This window comes from Pelodiscus sinensis, chromosome 13 (assembly GCF_052426305.1).
Source record: "Pelodiscus sinensis isolate ZL-2025 chromosome 13, ASM5242630v1, whole genome shotgun sequence".
Lineage (NCBI taxonomy): Eukaryota > Metazoa > Chordata > Testudines > Trionychidae > Pelodiscus > Pelodiscus sinensis.
Window position 1 is genome coordinate 13,065,126 of NC_143064.1, and position 19,215 is coordinate 13,084,340.

The 19,215-nt window shown below is 43.9% G+C and overlaps 1 protein-coding gene across 4 annotated transcripts in view; it reads left to right on the forward strand.

Annotated features, from left to right (window-relative positions):
• The window catches only part of FGF13 (fibroblast growth factor 13), a 412,871-nt gene that overhangs the window by 207,953 nt on the left and 185,703 nt on the right, over window positions 1–19,215 (forward strand). For 3 of the 4 annotated variants that reach the window (XM_075941052.2, XM_075941053.2, XM_075941051.2), the window contains exon 3: window positions 7,015–7,182. The exons of the other annotated variant lie outside the window; for it this stretch is intronic. In XM_075941052.2, coding sequence (XP_075797167.1) covers window positions 7,015–7,182 — 168 coding nt within the window. The remainder of the gene's footprint in view (window positions 1–7,014; window positions 7,183–19,215) is intronic. 4 annotated transcript variants of the gene reach the window in all.

Here is a 19,215-nt window from a genome sequence, read left to right on the forward strand (position 1 = left end):
AGAAAGAGAGAAACTATTTTTTTAACTGGATTTTTGCCATTAGGGTTTTTTTTAAAAGCTAATGGGCATTATATTTACCAAGCTGAATATTTTGCCTGAGGAAATATACAGGTAATTTTATGCACCTATTTTATGCTAACTTCCTAATAAATGGCTTTTGTGGATATATTCTTTATCCATAATAATTGCATTATTTTTCTGCAATTCTATTAACTTAGACCAGTATTAACCACCCTGTCCTTTAAAACAACTCCAGATAGCATTTCTTTTTTGCCTTGTGCCTGAGGATCTCCAAGCCCTTAATAGACATTAATTTAGCCTTGCCATGGCCTGGTGAGGTATGTTGGGTAAGAAGTGTTTGTCCTTATTTTACAGATGGGGAAACCGAGGCAAAGCTGAATCACATGACTTGCCCTTGGACACAAAGCAAGTCAAAGAAAATAGTTATGAAACTGTAACAGCACAATGGCTACACAGGCACCCTAGTCTGGAGCTTGCTCTCAACTTGGGAACCACATTTAGGCATACTTATTATGTGTGTGTGTGTGTGAGGGGGGACACACTGAGAGGCATTCAATCTCCAAAAAACTCATTAATTTTTAGAATGATCACTAGACACTTCCGCTGTAGATCTGAACTGAGTCTTCATGAGATTTTGTAAATTCTACTAAGACCTTCAGTTCTGTCATCTCCTTATCTTAGGTGTTTTGGATAAAACTGTGTTTTGGATCTATCACAACATCACCTGCACTAAGTGATGTAGTGATTTTTTTCCCCATTTCTTTTGGTGAGGATGTATGTCCCATATTTTCCTCCTAAGGTTTCGAGCTCGCTGAATGACGGAGTTAGTCATTTCTGGAAGTTAATCACACTAGTATTACTATTCTTGTAGATATTCTGTCAATACATTGTTCTCTTTGGGCCTGGTCCTATACACAAGTCAATATGGTTGCCAGGTCTCCGATGTTCACCTGGAGAGTCCAGTATTTTTGCCTCCTGCTCGGTAAAATAATTCAGAGAGTACCGGACACCTGAGATGTCCAGTATTCTGTGAATTTTTCCCTGGCCAGGAGGCAAAAATGCTATGCACCTGGCAACCTTACCAACACTCAGTGCCCGGCCTCCCCTCCGAGCCCCCTCTGGCCCCAAACATCCCTCAGCCCCCATGCTTATCTGGTTCCCCAAGGCTGCCAGCACAAAATGGCTGCAGGCCAAAACACCTAGGGGTCCCCTGGGTCTTAGTGTTCCACCTCTCCCCTGTTCCTATCCCTGCACTCACTCTTAAAGGGGACATGATGTTTTAATGCTGTTTGATTTTAATTTTTTTTGGCTTAATAAGTCTTTGGAGTCTTTTTTTTTTTTTGCTCAACAACTTTAGTCTCCCTCCCTTTCTTCCCCTTCAACAGAATTTTTTCCCTGTGTTATTTTTTGGGAGGAGGGGAGGGGGAAGGGTGTTTGGTATTTTTCTTTCAACCATCTGACAACCTTACTGAAGTCAATAGGACCTTTTATGCTTCTCAATCTCAGTCTAGACATTTATCAGCTGCATTTTACTTGTCGATACAGGAACACTCAGGCCTGGGGGTGGGCGGGGGGCAATTGCCCCACGGCTAGCAATTCTAAATAGACTAGAACTTCTAGCTGCCGACACTGTGCCCCTTCTGGACAAGGCCCCATCCCTTCAGGGAGTGCAGACTCCCTCCCTCCTCCCCCCATTGCTCAGAGGCCTGGCAATCCTGTTGCTCCCCTAGGAACACTTCAGATGTTAAAACTATTGTGATTTAACACTGCCATGTTGGATGGTATGATCAAAGGGGGGAGTAAACAACTGGACATGTATTTGTACAGGAGTGAAGTTTATAGGAATTGGGGAGTGTTTTTAAATAGTTTCTAAGCACTAGCATCTGTGTTTCTGCCAGTGGAGCAGAGTTGCATATGTAACTAAGCCTGACTTATTGACTATATTTAGTAATCAGTTTTTGGCCTCTGTGGCTTTGTCATACAGGTTTGTCACCTGCACACATTTCTCTATCCCTTCCACACTTTAGGGACATACACCTTTACCCAGTTCCTAGGGCTCAAGGTACAACCCTGTTAATTTACACACCCACCCTTACCCAGTTCCCAGGGCTCAGGGCATAACTTCCTGCGGGTTTGCAGGATCTTTTGCCACTGAAAGAGCCTTACACAGTAATATTCTTATTCTCTATTTACTGAAAATTCCCAAGCAAGCAGAATACACATGCTAAGCATACAGTGTCATACTCATCAATCCTGATAAAGGCAGGCAGACTTCCCCTGTTGGCCAGGCAAGGTCAGTCTCTCTGGATCTAACTGCTGTACATCACAGGCAGAGGAGGCTGTCTTGGAGGTGAGTTCTTTCTTTCTTTCTTGGACCCAGTTTATATAGCAAAACTTGAGTCCTGCTTAGCTATACCATAACCAATTATTTTAGTATAATTTTACTAACCATCATAACATACTGTAACAGAATTACCTAACCAATCAGACTACACCACCTTAGTTGATTTACACCTAGCAAAATTAATTATACAGCAGACAGAAACAGTTACAAACCAGACAGAGATCACACAGACAAATAATAGGAAGGTGAGGACAATAATCATAGAATGCAGATTCCACAACCTCAACTATTGGTAAACAGTTTCTTGCCAGACAAAATGCTGTTAACTAGGTTTTCTCTACTTATCTTGATATCAGTTTCTGTTCTGGTGACAGTGGGTGCCATTGGGACAGGATCCCCTTCTCACAGCCTAGTGTGACACTATTTTAATACAATTTAGATGGAATGTAAGTGTGTGACTCCAGGCTTTCCAGCTAATGGCTCCTGCTCTTCAGTCTGGCTGCAGAAGAAGGCTTTAGTTTAGGCCTTTCAATATGGCTACAGAAAAACCATAATTTTACAGGTTGAACCTCTTGAGTCCAGTACTCGCTGGTCCGGCTTGATTTTAGTTATCTGGATGGCCACTCATCATGAGTGTGGCCAAGTTTCCCATGATCCCATAAAGTTTGTTTACAGCCACCAGTCCTAGCTCTCAGAGTTCTGTGCTGTTATTTAGCTCTAATTTACCCCTAAATGTCATCTAAGAGCCCAGTAATCAGAGGAAGTGTTGGTAATGCTGCTAGACAATATTGACCTCCCTTGGTTTGGCAATTCTCTGGTTCAGCACCAGTCAGATCCCGAGGGTGCCAAATTAGAGAGTTTCAACCTGTCTTGGGTTTTCTTGGGTAAAGAGCAAAGACACAAAAAGCAGCTGCTCCTTCAGTTTGCCCCAAATACAATAGACAATTAATCAGTGACTAGTGCAGTTTCAGTCACTCAGTGATAATGAAGAGGCCTAGATTTGTTTTCCTATTGAGTGTAGCTCTTGGTTCAGAAGTTCAGTTTCAGTTATTAGTTACATTCAGTTTAGGTATGGCTGGGAATGTGCAGATTGCTTATTTTGGGAAGGTCATTGAACAGTTGTTTTGGCACATTCTGTGTGTTTGAGCCCACCTTCTCCCATGAGTCACCTAATGAGTTTAGCTAGTATTTTCTTGCCGGTGAACTTATTTTGAGGTTTTGCTGCTTTGAGACTTTCCTCTCATTTTCCATTCATGCTTATATCCTTCACAAAGTGCGCTGAGTAATCACGGCAGGGTGGTTCTACTCTATATTTAGTTCTTCGTCAAATAGTGGATTTTATCAGTTTCTGCAAACTTGTTGCATTAGACCATGTTGTTAAAATTTCACATTAATTGGTGCATCAGGGCAGTAATTGAGGTCCTTTACTTGTGTCTGCATCTTTCCTTTCAGTGGCTCCGGTCGGTTGTAGGACTGTCATTACATCATGAAACAGGAGACGGTAATGTTTTTCTAGTTCTGAAATAAATTCTGTGTCTGACTTGAGGCCATTCATCATGTTAAGAAAAGGTTTAAGTACTGCTTTTGAAATGATGACATTGATTATGTCACTCATACATCATTCATCATTAAAATTTTATGAGACTTTGTTTCTAAGACTGACCCCAAGATGTTAATGATCTAATGGTTGATACAGTGTGGCTCATAATGACCAAGTCCAATTAGATCTTTTGATCCAGAGACTTTCTTATAAATTGGCATAGTGTACCTTCTTCCAACAACTTCCGTGCTTTTAGACTGATTGCCACTTGCTGAGGATTCAGACCTTAAATTTCCCCTGTTAAATTTAAATTAACTGAAAATAAATGTCTTTTGGTGAAGACAAATTGAAAAACTAAGGGATTGATCATGACTGAGCTCTTAGTTCCCTAGGTCTGTGGTTCACACTATGATGAGTTTGGATATAGTGTTTTGGAACGAATTAGTAGATAATTCTGGGTCTGGGATGATCTGATATGTCGATTGGTAATTAACTGGTCCCTTTGGTCCTCTCTGAGGTTGAACACCAAACTGGTGCTAGATATGGGGGAGCCAGGGAGACATGTGTTGCTACTGCTTGTACTGTATCGATTAAGTATATCGTAATTTTAAAATATACAGAATTTATTCTGAAAGTTGATTGGCTGGCATATTTCCAGAAGTATCCTGAGCATTTAAAACAAAAGACCCATGCTGAACCAAGTAACCAGATCCATACGCTGGGCAGAATACGTTTACACCACTTCTCCAGCTTTCTTAGCAGAGTAACTCAGCTCTACTCCACTGCAAATAGCTGGCCACCTCTGCAGTTAGCAAATCTTCTTGCTCACTTCTTGAAAGCAGTGTAAGCTGTTCTCTCACCCCCTTCCCCTTTTTTTTGCAGCCAACAGACCCTTGCTCCTCAGTTACCTTGCAAACAGCAGGCCTTTCTCCTGGCAGTGTGTCCCTCTACCAACAGCTAGTTGTTTTCCCAAATTAGCAGCATATAGCAAGCTTGCTTCCTCTCTGTACCAACATAGGGCCCATTACTGCAAGATGTAAAGCACCTCGTATGCTATGTTGAATGCCCTCATTTTATCTGGAAGCTAAGAGCTTTCTGCACCCCTCCAAAGCATCTTGCAGGACCAGGCTCACTCTACATCGCCTGCCCCTGGCCAATGCTATGCCAACAGGGTTTGTCTTGCAGCTGATCAGCTGGCTGGCTGTTTGATGGTAGCATGTGCCTCTCACTGCCCTCCTAGCTAATAATGTTCAACAGCCACACACTGTATCCTTTATTTTTGTAAATGTCAGAGGGATACTGCCAGGTCACTGCACCATTGACGTCAATAGCATCCCATGCAGGTTGCTTGCTACCTTACGCAATTGTTTTCTAGTAGTAAAATGTTAGCGATAGCAATTTCTGCCAGCCATTTCCTGTGGAGAAACAGCCAGCTGGCGTTTTCAGCCCTTGACACATCTTGGCTTTGCAGCTTCTCCAACCCAGTGATTACTCCCACAAATCGCTCCATAGCTCCCACCCAGTCCCTTTCATACACATCAAATTCCCTTTAAATAAAGCCAAGCCAAACCAAAGCATGAATTGTTGAGAGCAATTATCCAGCAATTCAGACCCTGCCTGCCAGTGACCCTGTTGCTCTTTTCAGATCAGTTTTATTTTCCTAATAAGTTCATGAATCATTTTAATGGAACTTTCTTTAGATTGTTAGTGTATGTTACGGATGTTGGCTCTTATCTAATGAAGCAACAGCCGTCTAGGTGCATGGCCTTTCCTGGGGACGAATGAACATTGGAAAGAAGGTGATTTGTTCACAGTGCAACCAAAGGCCACTTGCCATAGCCTGGTTACTTATCCCCAAGGAATGATGAATTCTAAAGTCATGAGTTTCATTATGGCTTAAGAGGTCAACAATAAGGAAAGTGGTTTTTTTTAGTAAGTGATGCGATTCCACTGGCCACCTATAAGGCACTAATTAAAATGAAAGCACGTTAGCCAGGCAGATTGCTTGGATTGTCTTTCTTGACTCCAGTCAGTATATAATGTCATGTATTGCTTGAGTATTTGCACTGTTCATTCAGCATAGCAGGTATGCTGTTCATTTTCTGGTTGGGAGATTTTTTTTTTAATATGCTGAATAGTAGAAACTCAATTCATCTTTGGCAGAAGTTTTATACTTCTCTAGATAGCCACAAATATCAAATTAGAATGATAAGCTCTTAGAAAAATTATAGAAGTGCTGCTCCTGTAAAAAGTCTGCCTTTTAAGGCCAAAATCACAAAGTCTAGTTGCGAAGTGAGATTGGCTTCTTTAGCTAATAGAATAGCATTTTGACCCTCTAGCGCCATGTAATATTGTCAATGATTCAAAAGCTGGCTATTTCTATATGCTGTGTCTTATTGCTGCATGTAATGATTCAGTTTGAGAGAACCAGTCAGAATACATGCCCTCTGTAGTGCCGATGGGAATATTGATTTAAAAGGACAACGGGAAAAGCCGTAACAAAATTAACACACGCTCTTTGTGCTTCTACTGTATCTATTTGAAGGCGATAGTCCATTCTGGCTGTGAGGAATTGCCTGTTATTACTGATCCTTTCAGAGACCTTTTCTGTCGTACTGTGGGGAATAGAGAAGTGTTGATGCTGCATTGCCCACAGATATGGCAGTGTGGCTTTCTGATATTATAAACCCATGTGCAGAATATAAAATGGGCAGGTTAGACAACGGCATGCTCTCTTACTGTTTTCCTTAATCTGCATGCAGAGAACAGCATGTATTGCAGGAGGCCATAGGGAATATGGAATAGATAACCTGCATTACTTTTTGCAACAGCTCGCTATGATGCTTCTTTATTTTAGGATGAAGGTTGCATGAAGCAAGATAAACGACAAATGTTTTTAAGAAGTGTTTTTTTTATAAAAGTAAACTACCCCATCCCTCTCCTCCATCACTACCAGAAAACTTTTTTAATGCTTGTAAGTTTCTTTTCTTCGCGACCAATGTTTCTCCCCCTTTTCCTTCCCCACCTCACGTGATGTAGTTGATATGCCTCTCTAGATTGCTTTCGTTAAGCTCTAACTTAAGTTCATTTTGTTATGTGGTGACCACAGTTATGGATGACGCTCCCCCTGGCACACAGGAGTACATTATGTTACGGCAAGATTCCATCCAATCTGCGGAATTAAAGAAAAAAGAGTCCCCTTTTCGTGCTAAGTGTCACGAAATCTTCTGCTGCCCTCTGAAGCAAGTGCACCTCAAAGAGAACACAGAGCCGGAAGGTTTGTGCACTATGGATCCATGTTTTGTTTGTTATGATTACTTTTTTTATTAATGTTCATGTCCCTCTAGTGTGCTGTGTGTTTTTTCCAGCCTGTGTCAATATAGTGCAACTGACACAGGAAGCGTTATGCGCTTCATGTCCCCCTTTGCTTGCCTGTTAATGTCTGATATGGTCTATCACGGGACACTGTATAAAATAAAACCTATACAGTATTATAGGCAAAAAGTAAGATTATGCTGCTTTCCTCGAATAAAGTTCGTTTATTTCAGCTCTCATCATTACACTGCCCTTTTTTGGCTGCCAAAAGTTGCTTGCTATTCCAAACAGCATCAATCCCTAGTCAGTTTCTCTCTCCCCACCCCAGCATTTTGGAAGCTGCACTTTGTTGAAACTAATAGCACTCAGAACCAGATTTCCTCTTGTCCCAAGTCCTTTCACACCATACGGCTTCTGCATACTGCTGCAGGAATGCTCATACCAGCTGTACGTCAGCGAAGCAGAATAAAACATTGAATGTAATGCACGCCCAGTTGCATTTTGAGAAAAATGAAATGCATGCATAGAGGAAAGTGAGTCAAATGTTTTCCTTTTCAGGTAAAGTAAAGGTATGGACAAATCTACCTGTTGATCACTAACATAAAATGATGAATAATAAGTTCTTCATCTCTCTCATGTGTTGTGGTAGTATGTAAGATGAAGCTCTCTTTTAAAGAAGTACTTATTCACAATTCTATTTAACATTTTCCTCTTTTGTTCTGTACGTCTTTATCATTACTGCCTCCTACCTGGTAAGCCTCCTGATTTTTGTATAAGCTTCAGTATTATGAAACTAACTGCCGTGATGAATAATGTCAATACTATTTGACATCATAAGATGAAATACATAGGGCTGGATCCTGTTTTGGTTGACTTCCACAAGCAACGTAAACACAAAAAGATCCGAGCCCTTAGTCAAATCTTACTTGTGTTTGCTCTGTATTGAATGATGGCCACTGTTGGGGTAATTGTTGAGCTGCAGGGATTAGCAGCCAAATATTTCACTCAGCAGTGTGCTGCTATCAATTATTGCATGAATAATGCTCGCACTGGGGTTAAAAGAAGACTTAGCTCCTTCATTAAGTGATATTCCACCAGAAGTGATAGTCTTACTAATATTGCAAGGTACTACAGGAAACAATGTAAAAGGAGGAGGGGTTTATTTCTCTCAGGATGTGACTTTTTAAAAATCTGGTTCAGAAACATTGAACTCAGTTTTCTTCCTTCAAGGGAGATTTTGTATTTCTTCTTTGTCCCTACTCAAATCTCCTGTTGAAGTCACTGAGAGTGCTGCTTGTTTAAAAACCAGAAGGATTTGGCCATGTGAGTGCGATTTCTAATGAGAACCTGAGTTCTGGGGAGTGAATGGTCCAAGGCTGTGAATGTTTTCAGCGAGTAAATCAACATTTTGCACTCTGACAGAGGCCAAGAGATAAAGGGTGTAGGTGGTGGTCTACCAAGAGGACTGTCTGCTGCTAAGTGTTGAACTCTATGGAAGCATGGTGTCAGTGAGAGTAAGGCCTTCCACACCTGCTAGGAGAAGCTTGTCGTGTCTGGCCCTAAGTGAATACCCAATGAGTGAAAATGTATGCCTTGTTTTTTGACTGAAAGTGAACAGTTGCTGTTACTAAGTTCTTCACCGTTAGAGATACTTTTTCTCTCTTATGACAGCTGTGCTAGTTCTTTTCCACAACATATGGCACTATTAGATTGTTCTCCATAAAAATGATAGTATGAAAACAGAAAAGCCTTTAGTCTTCTGTTGCATTATAAACAGACTAATGTCTTTTTTTTATTTCCTCTCCCTCCTTGAGCTTTGCATTCATAATAATTAGACAAGACACAACTGTATGGGCTAACCCACAACTCTGGAGAAGCTGTGAGGATCATCTCCATGGACTTTTGGGAGATGACTTCTGTTGTTGCAAGGCTTACATGGTTTTTATGAAAGATATTGCCTGGATCAGAGTGGAAAATATACATGCAAGATTTTTCTTGGCTTCTGCCTCCAAAGTAGCCTGGAGCCACACTAGTGAAATGTCTTTCTCTTTCCATCTATGAATTGGCTGGCAACTGTTAGACCCACTTCAGGGCTCATCATGTCATCTTCAGTGTTTTCTTGACACAGAGTCAAAGAACCTTGAGCATAAAGTGATGAAGTTCTGCCCTAACTGCCAACTTAGAATAACGTCACCGAAGTCAATGGAGCAGCTGAAGCAAATTTTAGTCCAATAACACAGGTCCAACTTTTAGCATGTCAGATCTGCTCTCAGATTGTCTGAAAATAATTACTCACACTGAGTTGTAAATAATATAATATAATATAATATAATATAATATAATATAATATAATATAATATAATATAATATAAATGTTCTTAAAGGCACTAGAAAATGTCATTGATTTATAAATGTCAGAGGCTGTGCGCAATAGAGACATTAAGGTCTGAGGTATAATAGTATTGTAGTCTTTAAAGAGAAATTCAAATATGGAATTAACTAAGTCATTAGTGAAAAATGTCTGCAACTTGATTATCTGTCGGTGGTGTTACATATGAAAGGTTCTGGGAAGAATATAAAAACATACTTACATGTCAGTTTGAATTTTGCACCGAGATTGTCAAGGAAGTCATGAATGTTTCTCTCAATTACCTCTGCCCACAATGTATCTTTTTTTCTCCCCCCAGTATTTGGAATTGATGAATTAATTTATGCCTTTAGAATTTTGACTTTATTGTTTGGTTTTTGAGTGGGTTTGCTTGCCACATCTGGGGGTGGTCACCATGGGGTTCATGGTGCCAGGCAAAAGACAGTTACGGGCATGAGGGTTGGATTGGTAATCAACATCCGTAGCTCCCTGCTGATACTCATCAGCTAATCCAATGTACAATGAATTCTCTTCAGGCAGATTTGCCAATGATCTTGGACGCTCTCCACAGATGAATTCAGGCATAGCATATACTCCCTGATACCAACTTCCTCCCCATGCCCTAGATGCTGTCTTTAAAGAGCTGTTTCTCTGCTAAGCTCTAACTATTAATGTCTCTATCCAAAACTAGAAGCTCATATACTCCCTTCAAAGTAGGTCCTTTAAATATGTACTTTCCTATTCCCAGGAAAACTTGATATCCCTTTTCTTCCCATGATGACATCCCAATACAAGCATTCTATCGTAAGCCCACAGTTACCTGTATCCTGGCCTCTTTCCCATTGCGTCTTCCAGCCACTCTGAATCAGTGTTTTACGTAGACCTCACTTTAGGAGCAAATGAATTGCACTCTTTCAGGATAGTTTTGAAGAGCCCCTGTCTGTGGAACACTTTGATTCGATTAATGAACAGAGTTTGCTGCTTTAAAACTTAACCTGCCTCAGCTGCTTATGATTCTTAAGATACTACCGCCATCTACTTGTAACATCAGTATTGTGCCAGCAGCCAACTATGATGCCACAGAGAGGCTTGTGGTATCATATGGGCATTAATCATCAGGAAAGAAGAACTCTTGAGAGTTTCCATGCAGATCAACTAATGAATAAAGGATCAGAGAAAGACTAGCGCCATGGTCAGCAGGTGAAGGACCAACTGGGAAAGGCAAGTCCAAGCTCCGCCCCTTATTCCGGAAGCCACACCCCCCCCCAAGACCACGCCCCTTCAACAACTTCCTTTCCCCCCAGCGAGCCCCCACCCAACCCCAGCCTTCAAGCCTGAATCTTTCTGGCTACCTGAAGGGCTGGGGGCTGCTGCGCTGCAGCCCCAGCTCTCCTTGGTGACTGGGTAACTGGGCTGCGGTGCTGAGGCCTGAGCCCTCCAAGGCACCCAGACAGTGTAGACAGTTTTGTGAAGTCAATGCCTACATTCCTTGCTGCCCATGGCTAGAATGAAACGGAGAGGGATTAGATGTATGCCGACCTGCTTATAAAGAGAGAGCCAAGGCCTAAAGTAGAAACAACCCCCATTGCTGGGTGGGGATGCAGGAGGTCAGTGTGGAAGTGCATATAGCAGGGTGGCTCAGCTGTTCTATAGTCCCAACCGGTGGAACCCCAAGGAGGAAGGAGTTCATACAAATGGGCTGGCCCTCGCCTTTGCATCTCTGCAGCTCCCTTCCTGTGCAATGCTGCAGAGGCTGCTGCTTCCTGGTGCCAAGCAGGGAGGAAGTGGGGCTGTCGTTTTGGGCCCTCAGAAGCTTCTGGGAGCATGCTGGTTGGGTATAGCATGGCCAGGCAGGCTTTGCCTTTGCCTCCGCCTCTGAGGTTGGTTCAGCACTTCTCCTGGGAGTGGAATAAAAAGGCCTCCTCACTTCCTGTCAGGCTGTTAGCCAGCTGGGTACCCCAGAAGCTTCCCCCACATCTCTCAGAGGAGGCATTTCTCCCCCATCAGTGTCCCTCCCCAGAGCCATCTCTTTCTAGCTGGGGGGAGTGAAGAGTTCCGCCCCGTGGTGAAGAGTCACTAAGTCATGGGATAAGTTACATTAAGACAAGCTCCATTTTAAACTGGTGTAGGGGCTGAGCCTCAAACACCCAGCTCCAGGGTAGGAGGTGGAATTGCGCTGCTCTCTTAGGCTAGGTCTACACTCTTGGATTTTATCGAAAAAAGCTATGCAATTTGCATAGGTTATTCCGTTTTTTTTCCGGAAGAGGCTTTTCTCTTGACAGGGCCAAATGGTGGAAAAGGATCCTCATGATATGAGGACCACAGGGCTTCCCCAAAGAGCGTGTTTGCTCTTCTGCAAAAAAAAAAAAAAAAGTGGAAGAGCAAGCATGTTCCCTGGACACAGCAGGGTTTTCCAGGATCCTGGAAAAAACCTACAGTGTAGACATAGCCCTAGAAGGATTTGCATTGTCTAATATTTGCTTCCTGTCCTTTGCCTGCAGAGGGGCAAGGTTGAAATGAGTCCCAGGAGCCCTTTCCGAGTTCTCCATTCTTCCGAGTTCTCCGTTGCTGCTCTTTTCACGCCCAGGCTCATAGAAATGTAATTATAGTATTATGCATATTATGTCAACAATGAAGAACCCTGGGTCATGTTTACACTAAGGAAATATAAAACCCCTATTAAAGGTGCAACCCACCCTGTCTCAGGGTTGCTCTCTGTCCCCTCTAGTGGTGGGAGTGTGTTGATATTTGAGTTTGCTAAAGCCTTAAGCTAACAGACACAAGGCAGGCTTTTAGATCCAAGGTCCTGGGTTTGATTCCCAGTGCTGATGATTCACCCAGTATATTATACAGAGGCTACGTCTACACTACAGCTTTTCCCGGAAGAGGCAATACAAATGAAGCGCTGAAACATTTTGCCGTGCTTCATTTGCCTAATCTATTCCAAGGAGTTGTTGTGCAAAAACAAGCAGAGTGACCGTGGCCGTTTTACGCAAACCCCCTTTTGCACAAGATCCTTATGCCGCCCTGGCATATGCTTCATTTGCATTACCTCTTCCGGCAAAAGCCATAGTATAGACATAGCCAGACACTGCGCCAATTCAAAATGGAGCTTGTACTAGTGAAACTTATCCCATGAGTTATTGACTCTTCACTCAAACCAAGATCAAACAATTATAGGATAAATTTAATACTGGCTGAACGTCTCTAGTACGGCAATATCCATGGTGTGGCATGATTGTAGTTAGCTGAATGTCCACTATCAGGGATGTGGCCAAGTTTCCAATGCTCCCATAAAGTTTGCTTACAGCCATCAGCTCAGTGTTCTGTGCTGTTGTTTATCTCTAATTTACCCCTAAATGTCTTCTAAGAGCCCAGTGAGCAGTGGAAGTGTTGGTAATGCTGATAAAAATATTGACCTCCTGTGGTCTGGTAAATTCTCTGCTTTGGCACCGGTCAGGTCCCCAGACTAGAGAGGTTCAGCCTGTACTTGTGTAACCCACACTCCTAGTCCCATGTAGTAGCACTGACTACTTACAGCCAGAGATAAGGACAAGGGAGCTTTATAGCCTATGCTGGGAGGCAGCTGGCTTTATAGCTCAAGCTGTAGAGGTCCTAGGTTCAAGTCTATCTGGTGGCAGTTACACTTGCATATCAGATAGCTCATAAATGACCCAGAAAGGTGCATATAAGCCTCAAATGCCAACTTCGGCATTGATCTGCTTTGTGGGTAAAAAGGAAAAAAACCAGTTGGATCCACAGCCTGTAACTTTGTTTTGCTAGAGTCCTTCTCCCAGTTTACAATGTCATGGATTCCTTGGAGGACACAAATCACGAGGAGTCAATATTATCTCTGGGTTTTTGTGAATTCTTCTGTGTTCCATTCAAGCAATGGCAAAATACAGAGTCATTTTGTAGCATCAGTGATGCCAGGAATATGTTGCAAGTATCAGAAAGGCCATCTGAGGTTCATTTTTCAACTATTTGTTCTCTTAAATAGTTTAAACATAAGCTGATGCTAGCTTTACAAAACATGGTTACATAAAGAGAAAGCTGCTTCTGGAAAACGAATTTGAGTTGTGTTAGAACATTCAGAGCAGAGGCTACAATGAGAGGTGATTTTTTTAAAAACACCATTGGTTAGTCACAGTCCTACAATCAAGAGTTTGGCCTCTTGCCCACAGTTCTGTTTTCATGTGATTTTTTTTTTGTAACATTCAGCCTCCCTGAAGGCACACATAACCTTTTTACATGAAAAAGCAGACAAGCATGGCAGAGTCTAGATTGAAGAAAAAAAAAAAAAGCTGTGATAGCAGCTTGTAATGAGGTATGGCAGCCCTCATCCAGCACCGGGAGACTTGATTAGATAGAAAACATTAAGGAAGCTAAAAGCAACAAGCATCTCTCCGCTTGCCCTTGGTACAGTTTTGAATTCCTTTGGGCCTAGAAACAGAATGGCTAACCCCACAACAGCTGTGAGGGGAAAGGCAGGATATTTGGACAATTCAGGAGTCAGATGGGCTGTGTTGTCCCCCTTTTGGGTATGTCTACACAGCAGCATTATTTCGGAATAACTGATGTTATTTTGAAATAACAAAGTGCACGTCTACACTGCAAGCCATTATTTCGAAACAATGTGAAGCTGGAGGATTTCTTACTTCCACTCCTGTTACCCTCATTTCACGAGGAGTAAGGGAAGTCGACGGAGGAGTGTTCTTCCTTTGACTTCCTGCTGTGTAGACAGCGCCAAAAACCAAATTAAGCTATTTCAACTTCAGCTACGCAATTGACGTAGCTGAAGTTGCATAGCTTAATTTGACTTTAGCCCTGTTGTGTAGACGTGCCCCTAGTCACCAAAGGCAATTTCTGTATCTTCGGTTGATTGCACCGAGTGTCTCTCTGGATGCTCCTAGCACTGTGGGAGTACTGATAGTGCTGTAGGTGTGTAATGAAAGGAGCCAGCTTTTAATTTCAAACAAATCAGTCCTGCTAATTCAGCTCCCCTGGTTTAAGTATATTAATATCTTAGTGGGGAATAAGGAAAGGAAGAGTGGGAGGGAGAAATTCTTTCTCAAGATTGATGTGTTTGAGATTGTGGAAAGTTTTGGAGGTCTTTAAACTGCTAGGGATGTGTCGTACCCTCAGGACTTCCAGTCACAGAATCATAGAATACTAGGACTGGAAGGGACCTCGAGAGGTCATCGAGTCCAGTCCCCTGCCCTCATGGCAGGACCAAATACTGTCTAGACCATCCCTGATAGACATTTATCTAACTTACTCTTAAATATCTCCACAGATGGGGATTCCACAACCTCCCTGGGCAATTTATTCCAGTGTTTGACCAATGGGGGAGTAAAGAAGGCAACTGCCCCAGGGCCCGGCGATTCTAAAGGGCCTGGACTCCCAGCTGCCACCGCTTCTACTACAGAGGTGGCAGCGTCTGGAGTCCCAGGTCCTTGTCATTGGAGCCCTGTGTGGCGCACTCCAGGGCTGTGGGTGGGGGCAGCTTGGTCTGCATTGTGCAGCTCTAAAGGTGGGTTTCCCCTGGCTCTGCCCCTTCCGGGAGCTTGGAGTTGCCCACCCCCCAGCTTGCTCACAGGCCTGACATGGCTGTTGGCTCCCCTGTGTACACCAATAAAAGCAGCTCCTCAGTAAGTCTTCGTGAATGATAAAAATGGGCCCAAACTGCCGACTGTGGATTGGGGCAAGATCTCTTTGACCATCCTAGTGCTGTTTGGATGGAAGGTTTGATTTCTCTCCCTCACCCCCCGCATGAAGCCAGCTATGAAGTTTGGCTCCTGAGTTTTCAGAGTTGGGCATTTGGTTCCAACCCCTTCCTCATAAACGAGAACAATTCATACTCTCCCAGGGTGACCTGGACTTTTAAAAGACATGAATGAGGAAACCGAGGTGCGCCGGGGAGGGGGAGGGGGCAGGTTCACTAAAACTCTGTCAGGAAGATGGAACTGAGCCCTTGTTGCGACAGCTAACTTGTCTGCTCTGTGGAAGTGATTCAGCCTGTGCGTGGCAGGCAGTGTCTTCCTCATTACATGTGCCAGAGGAGCAGGCCATGAGGTGTTGCTTTAATCCCTGCAAGGAGCAGCTACTGCTGTTTTCTTTGACCAGAGCCCTTCCCAGCTAGCATCATTCACTCCTTTGGTGCCACTTCTACATTCCTCCCTCCTCCCCGCCCTTCCTATGGTAGGGGAGGTTCTAGCTGACCCTATGGGTGTTTGTTTTGTTGTTTGTTTCCCACAGCCCAGTTTCAACCCTGCCTTTGCGTGCATACACAGTTGATGAGGAAGGATAAACCAGAGGTTAGGGCAATAGCCTAACAGCTGGGAGAACCTGCTTCAAGTCCACAGACTTTAAGTGTGACATTGGGCAAGTCACTTAGCCTCTTTGTGCCTCAGTTTCCCATCTATATAATAGGGATAATAGCACTTCCCTGCCTCACCAGAGTGCCATGAGGATAAAAGCATCAAAACTGTGCTGTGGCTGGATACTATACTGAATGGGGTCCCTAGAAGTACCTTGAATAGGTAAGAGTATGATCTAAAAGTGCTGGCCCAGACCAGAAAATTGAAAGATACAGCAGATAATGGCTTTTTTTTGCACAAAAAAGGCACAGCTAATTAAACCACAGTCTCAAACCTTCTGTTTCAGAGTGTGTGTGTGTTGGTGTGTGTGTGTGTGAGAGAGAGAGAGAGAGAGAGAGAGAGAGAGAATATGCTTCTCTCATAGTTGTAGGGAGTATTTAAACAGAAAACAAAATCACAAAGCAAAAACAGCTTCAGCGGCTCAGTCCTGCTGTGGGTTGAGTAGAGTTGCCAGATGGTTTAGCCAAAAATACTTAACTCCCCCTCCCCCCCCCCCCCAAAAAAAAAACCCACCAGGGAAAAAATTCTGTTGAGGAAAAAAAAAGTGGGAGACCAAAGTTGTTGAGAAAAAAAAGGGACCCCGAGAGTTATTAAGTAAATAAATAAATACATAAATAAACAGCATTAAAAATAGCATGGCCCCTTCAGGCTTTTGGCTTTTTGTCGGCAGCCATCTTGTTTACTTGATCGGAGCCAGAAGGCAGCTTCCCTTCAGAACCAGGTAAGTGGGGAGGGGGCCGGGAGAACGGGGAGGGGAGCGGGGTCCGGTTGCTGAGTGTGTATAGGGTTGCCAGGTGATATTTTAGGTGTCCCGTATTTTCTGAATTTTTTTACTGGACAGGAGGCAAAAATACCAGACTGTCTGGGTCAATACTGGACACCTGGCAACCCTAGGGCTGAGCACTATTTTTAGGCATGTGCTTAACTTTAAACAGAGGAAGGCTCCAATGGGAGCCAGAGGGGAAGGCATGATCTTGAAAATGAATGTGCTCTATGAAAACAGCCTGGGGGCAGGCTCAGTGTAAACCCAAAGTAACTCAACTGAAGTTAGGAGAGTTGCTCAATATTTATTGCTAGGTTGTCTGCTATAAATAAGACCAGAATTTCTCTTACTCCATTTTAGGTACTTTTATGGCCCCATTACCTTAGTACAGGTTGTACTTCACTGCTCTAGCAGGCTTGGGACTAGGGATGTGAACGACTAGTCGACTAGCCGATAAACAGATTCTTATTGGGTAGTTGACACACTAGTCAACTAGTCGCTTCTCCCCCTTTACTGCCTCTATCAGAAAGAGGCAGCAAGGGGAGGTGGGGGAAGTGGGAGTGCTTCAGAGCAGCAGCCAGTGTGCAGCTGGTCCTGGGCTGCACGCAGAGTTTCAAAGTGGCAATGCTGCGTGGAGCCCGGGTTCAGCTCGGGACTCCCCTGCTGGCCCTGGCTCCATGTGATGTTGCTGCTTGAGTCCCCCACTAGCCCCATGCTCCCTGCAGTGCTTTCGCCTTTGAAGTGTAGCAACAGCCCTGGGGTTGTTGCTACATTTCAAAGGTGGAGGCGCCCTTATCGACTCATCGAATAGTTAATGCAAATTGCACCGACTATTCGATTAGCCTATTAATCTAAATTTAACATTCCTACTCGGGACCTGGCCGGTCACAAACTAGAGAATTTGCCAGACCAGGGAGGTCAACTCCAGCCCCTCTGCTGCTGCTGGCTGTGAAGCGCACTCTGGCATCCGCAGAGGGGCCAGCACTGACTGCGTGGGGACTGGGGGGTCATTCGGGGGAAAAGGCAGGGTGGCTGCAGAGACCCGTGGCCAGGGGGCCAATAACACAGCCGCACAGAGAACTCTGCAGCCAGCACTCCGGGCCCCTTCAGCCTGCTGCAGGGCTCCACAGCCACCCCGTCCCTTCCCATCCCCCCTCCTCCCCATGCTTCCCTGAGCTTGAGCACTGCAAATGAGCTCTTTGTGGTTCTCTGGAAATTCTGAAAGGGCAGGAGAGAAGTTGCTGATTGTAGGGCCCAGCTTTTCCCCAGGAGTGCTCCAGCTCAGGGGCACCCCCGGGGATGCTAGATCACAGATGTTGCCAGAGGACAGAAGTACAGATGATAGAGGTCCAACCTGTACCTCACAATCTTTAACACCGCCATCGCTATACTGTATGTGAGGGGTGGTACAGTTGGGAACTGAAGTACAGACCAAGTTACTTATCCACACTGAGGAAGAGGAGGGATGTGAATCCATAACTCCCACGTCCCAAATTAACGCCTTAACCACTGGACGATCCTTCTGCTTAGGTGTTGCAAGATGTTAACCACTCACTCAATACAAATTACACCTCTGTGCTACACAGCGCTATTCTCCACTGCCCCTTTCTCTTTGCCTACTTGTCTACCTCCCTTAAAAATATGTGGCTTAATCTATTTTAGAGTGTAAAATATCAAACTAAACCTTTCATTGCAGCCCCATCTGAAAACCAGCTATTTTTTAGCATGGGATTGGGGATGAATTAGAGAACCAACTGCTTATGTTGCTAGCACAACAGATTTCACTTCACTTAAGAGTTTCTGTAACTCAGCCGGAGGTTATAGGCCTGATACCAGGGTGGGTGAGCCTGCAATATGCAGGAGGTCATACTAGATGATCATAATGGTTCCTTCTGGCCTTAATGACTACGAAGCTCTAAAACATTCCCACTAGCAAGCACTGTGGGAGGAAAGCCATTTAAGATGTCATGGTCAAGTCTGTCTGCACACTTCAGAGCCTGAATCCACACTCTTAGCACATGACAGTAAGGGTTTGCAGTGTCACTTGGGAACTGTATTTGTTCAGCTTTTCAGAGGCTCTGAGGGTCCTTGTGTGTGGGGTGAGCCGCAGGTACTTTACTAACCCCTGCTAGCTGGCAGCTCTGTCACCAAATCACTCATTGTCAAAACACTTGGCTCAGAATGTAACCCTGCTAATTTACAATGCAATGCTAGCAGACCTCAATTAGCTGCAGGCAGACTCAAACCTGGGACTTTTGGGGCTTAGTGCACAAGCCTATGTGGCAAAGGCTGTAAAGCGAGGCCATTATTCTCTCTGTAAGTGGTGTCTGTGCAACTAGCTGGGACAGTGCACCACACCCAGAAGGTGTATGGATTAGAACAGCACATCTCAGGAGATGTGGCCCCCTAAAGCACAGTGATAGTTTCCAACTGGAAAATTCTCTCACTTTCTTACTTTCAGCTTTGAGAAAGTGTACCATTTTA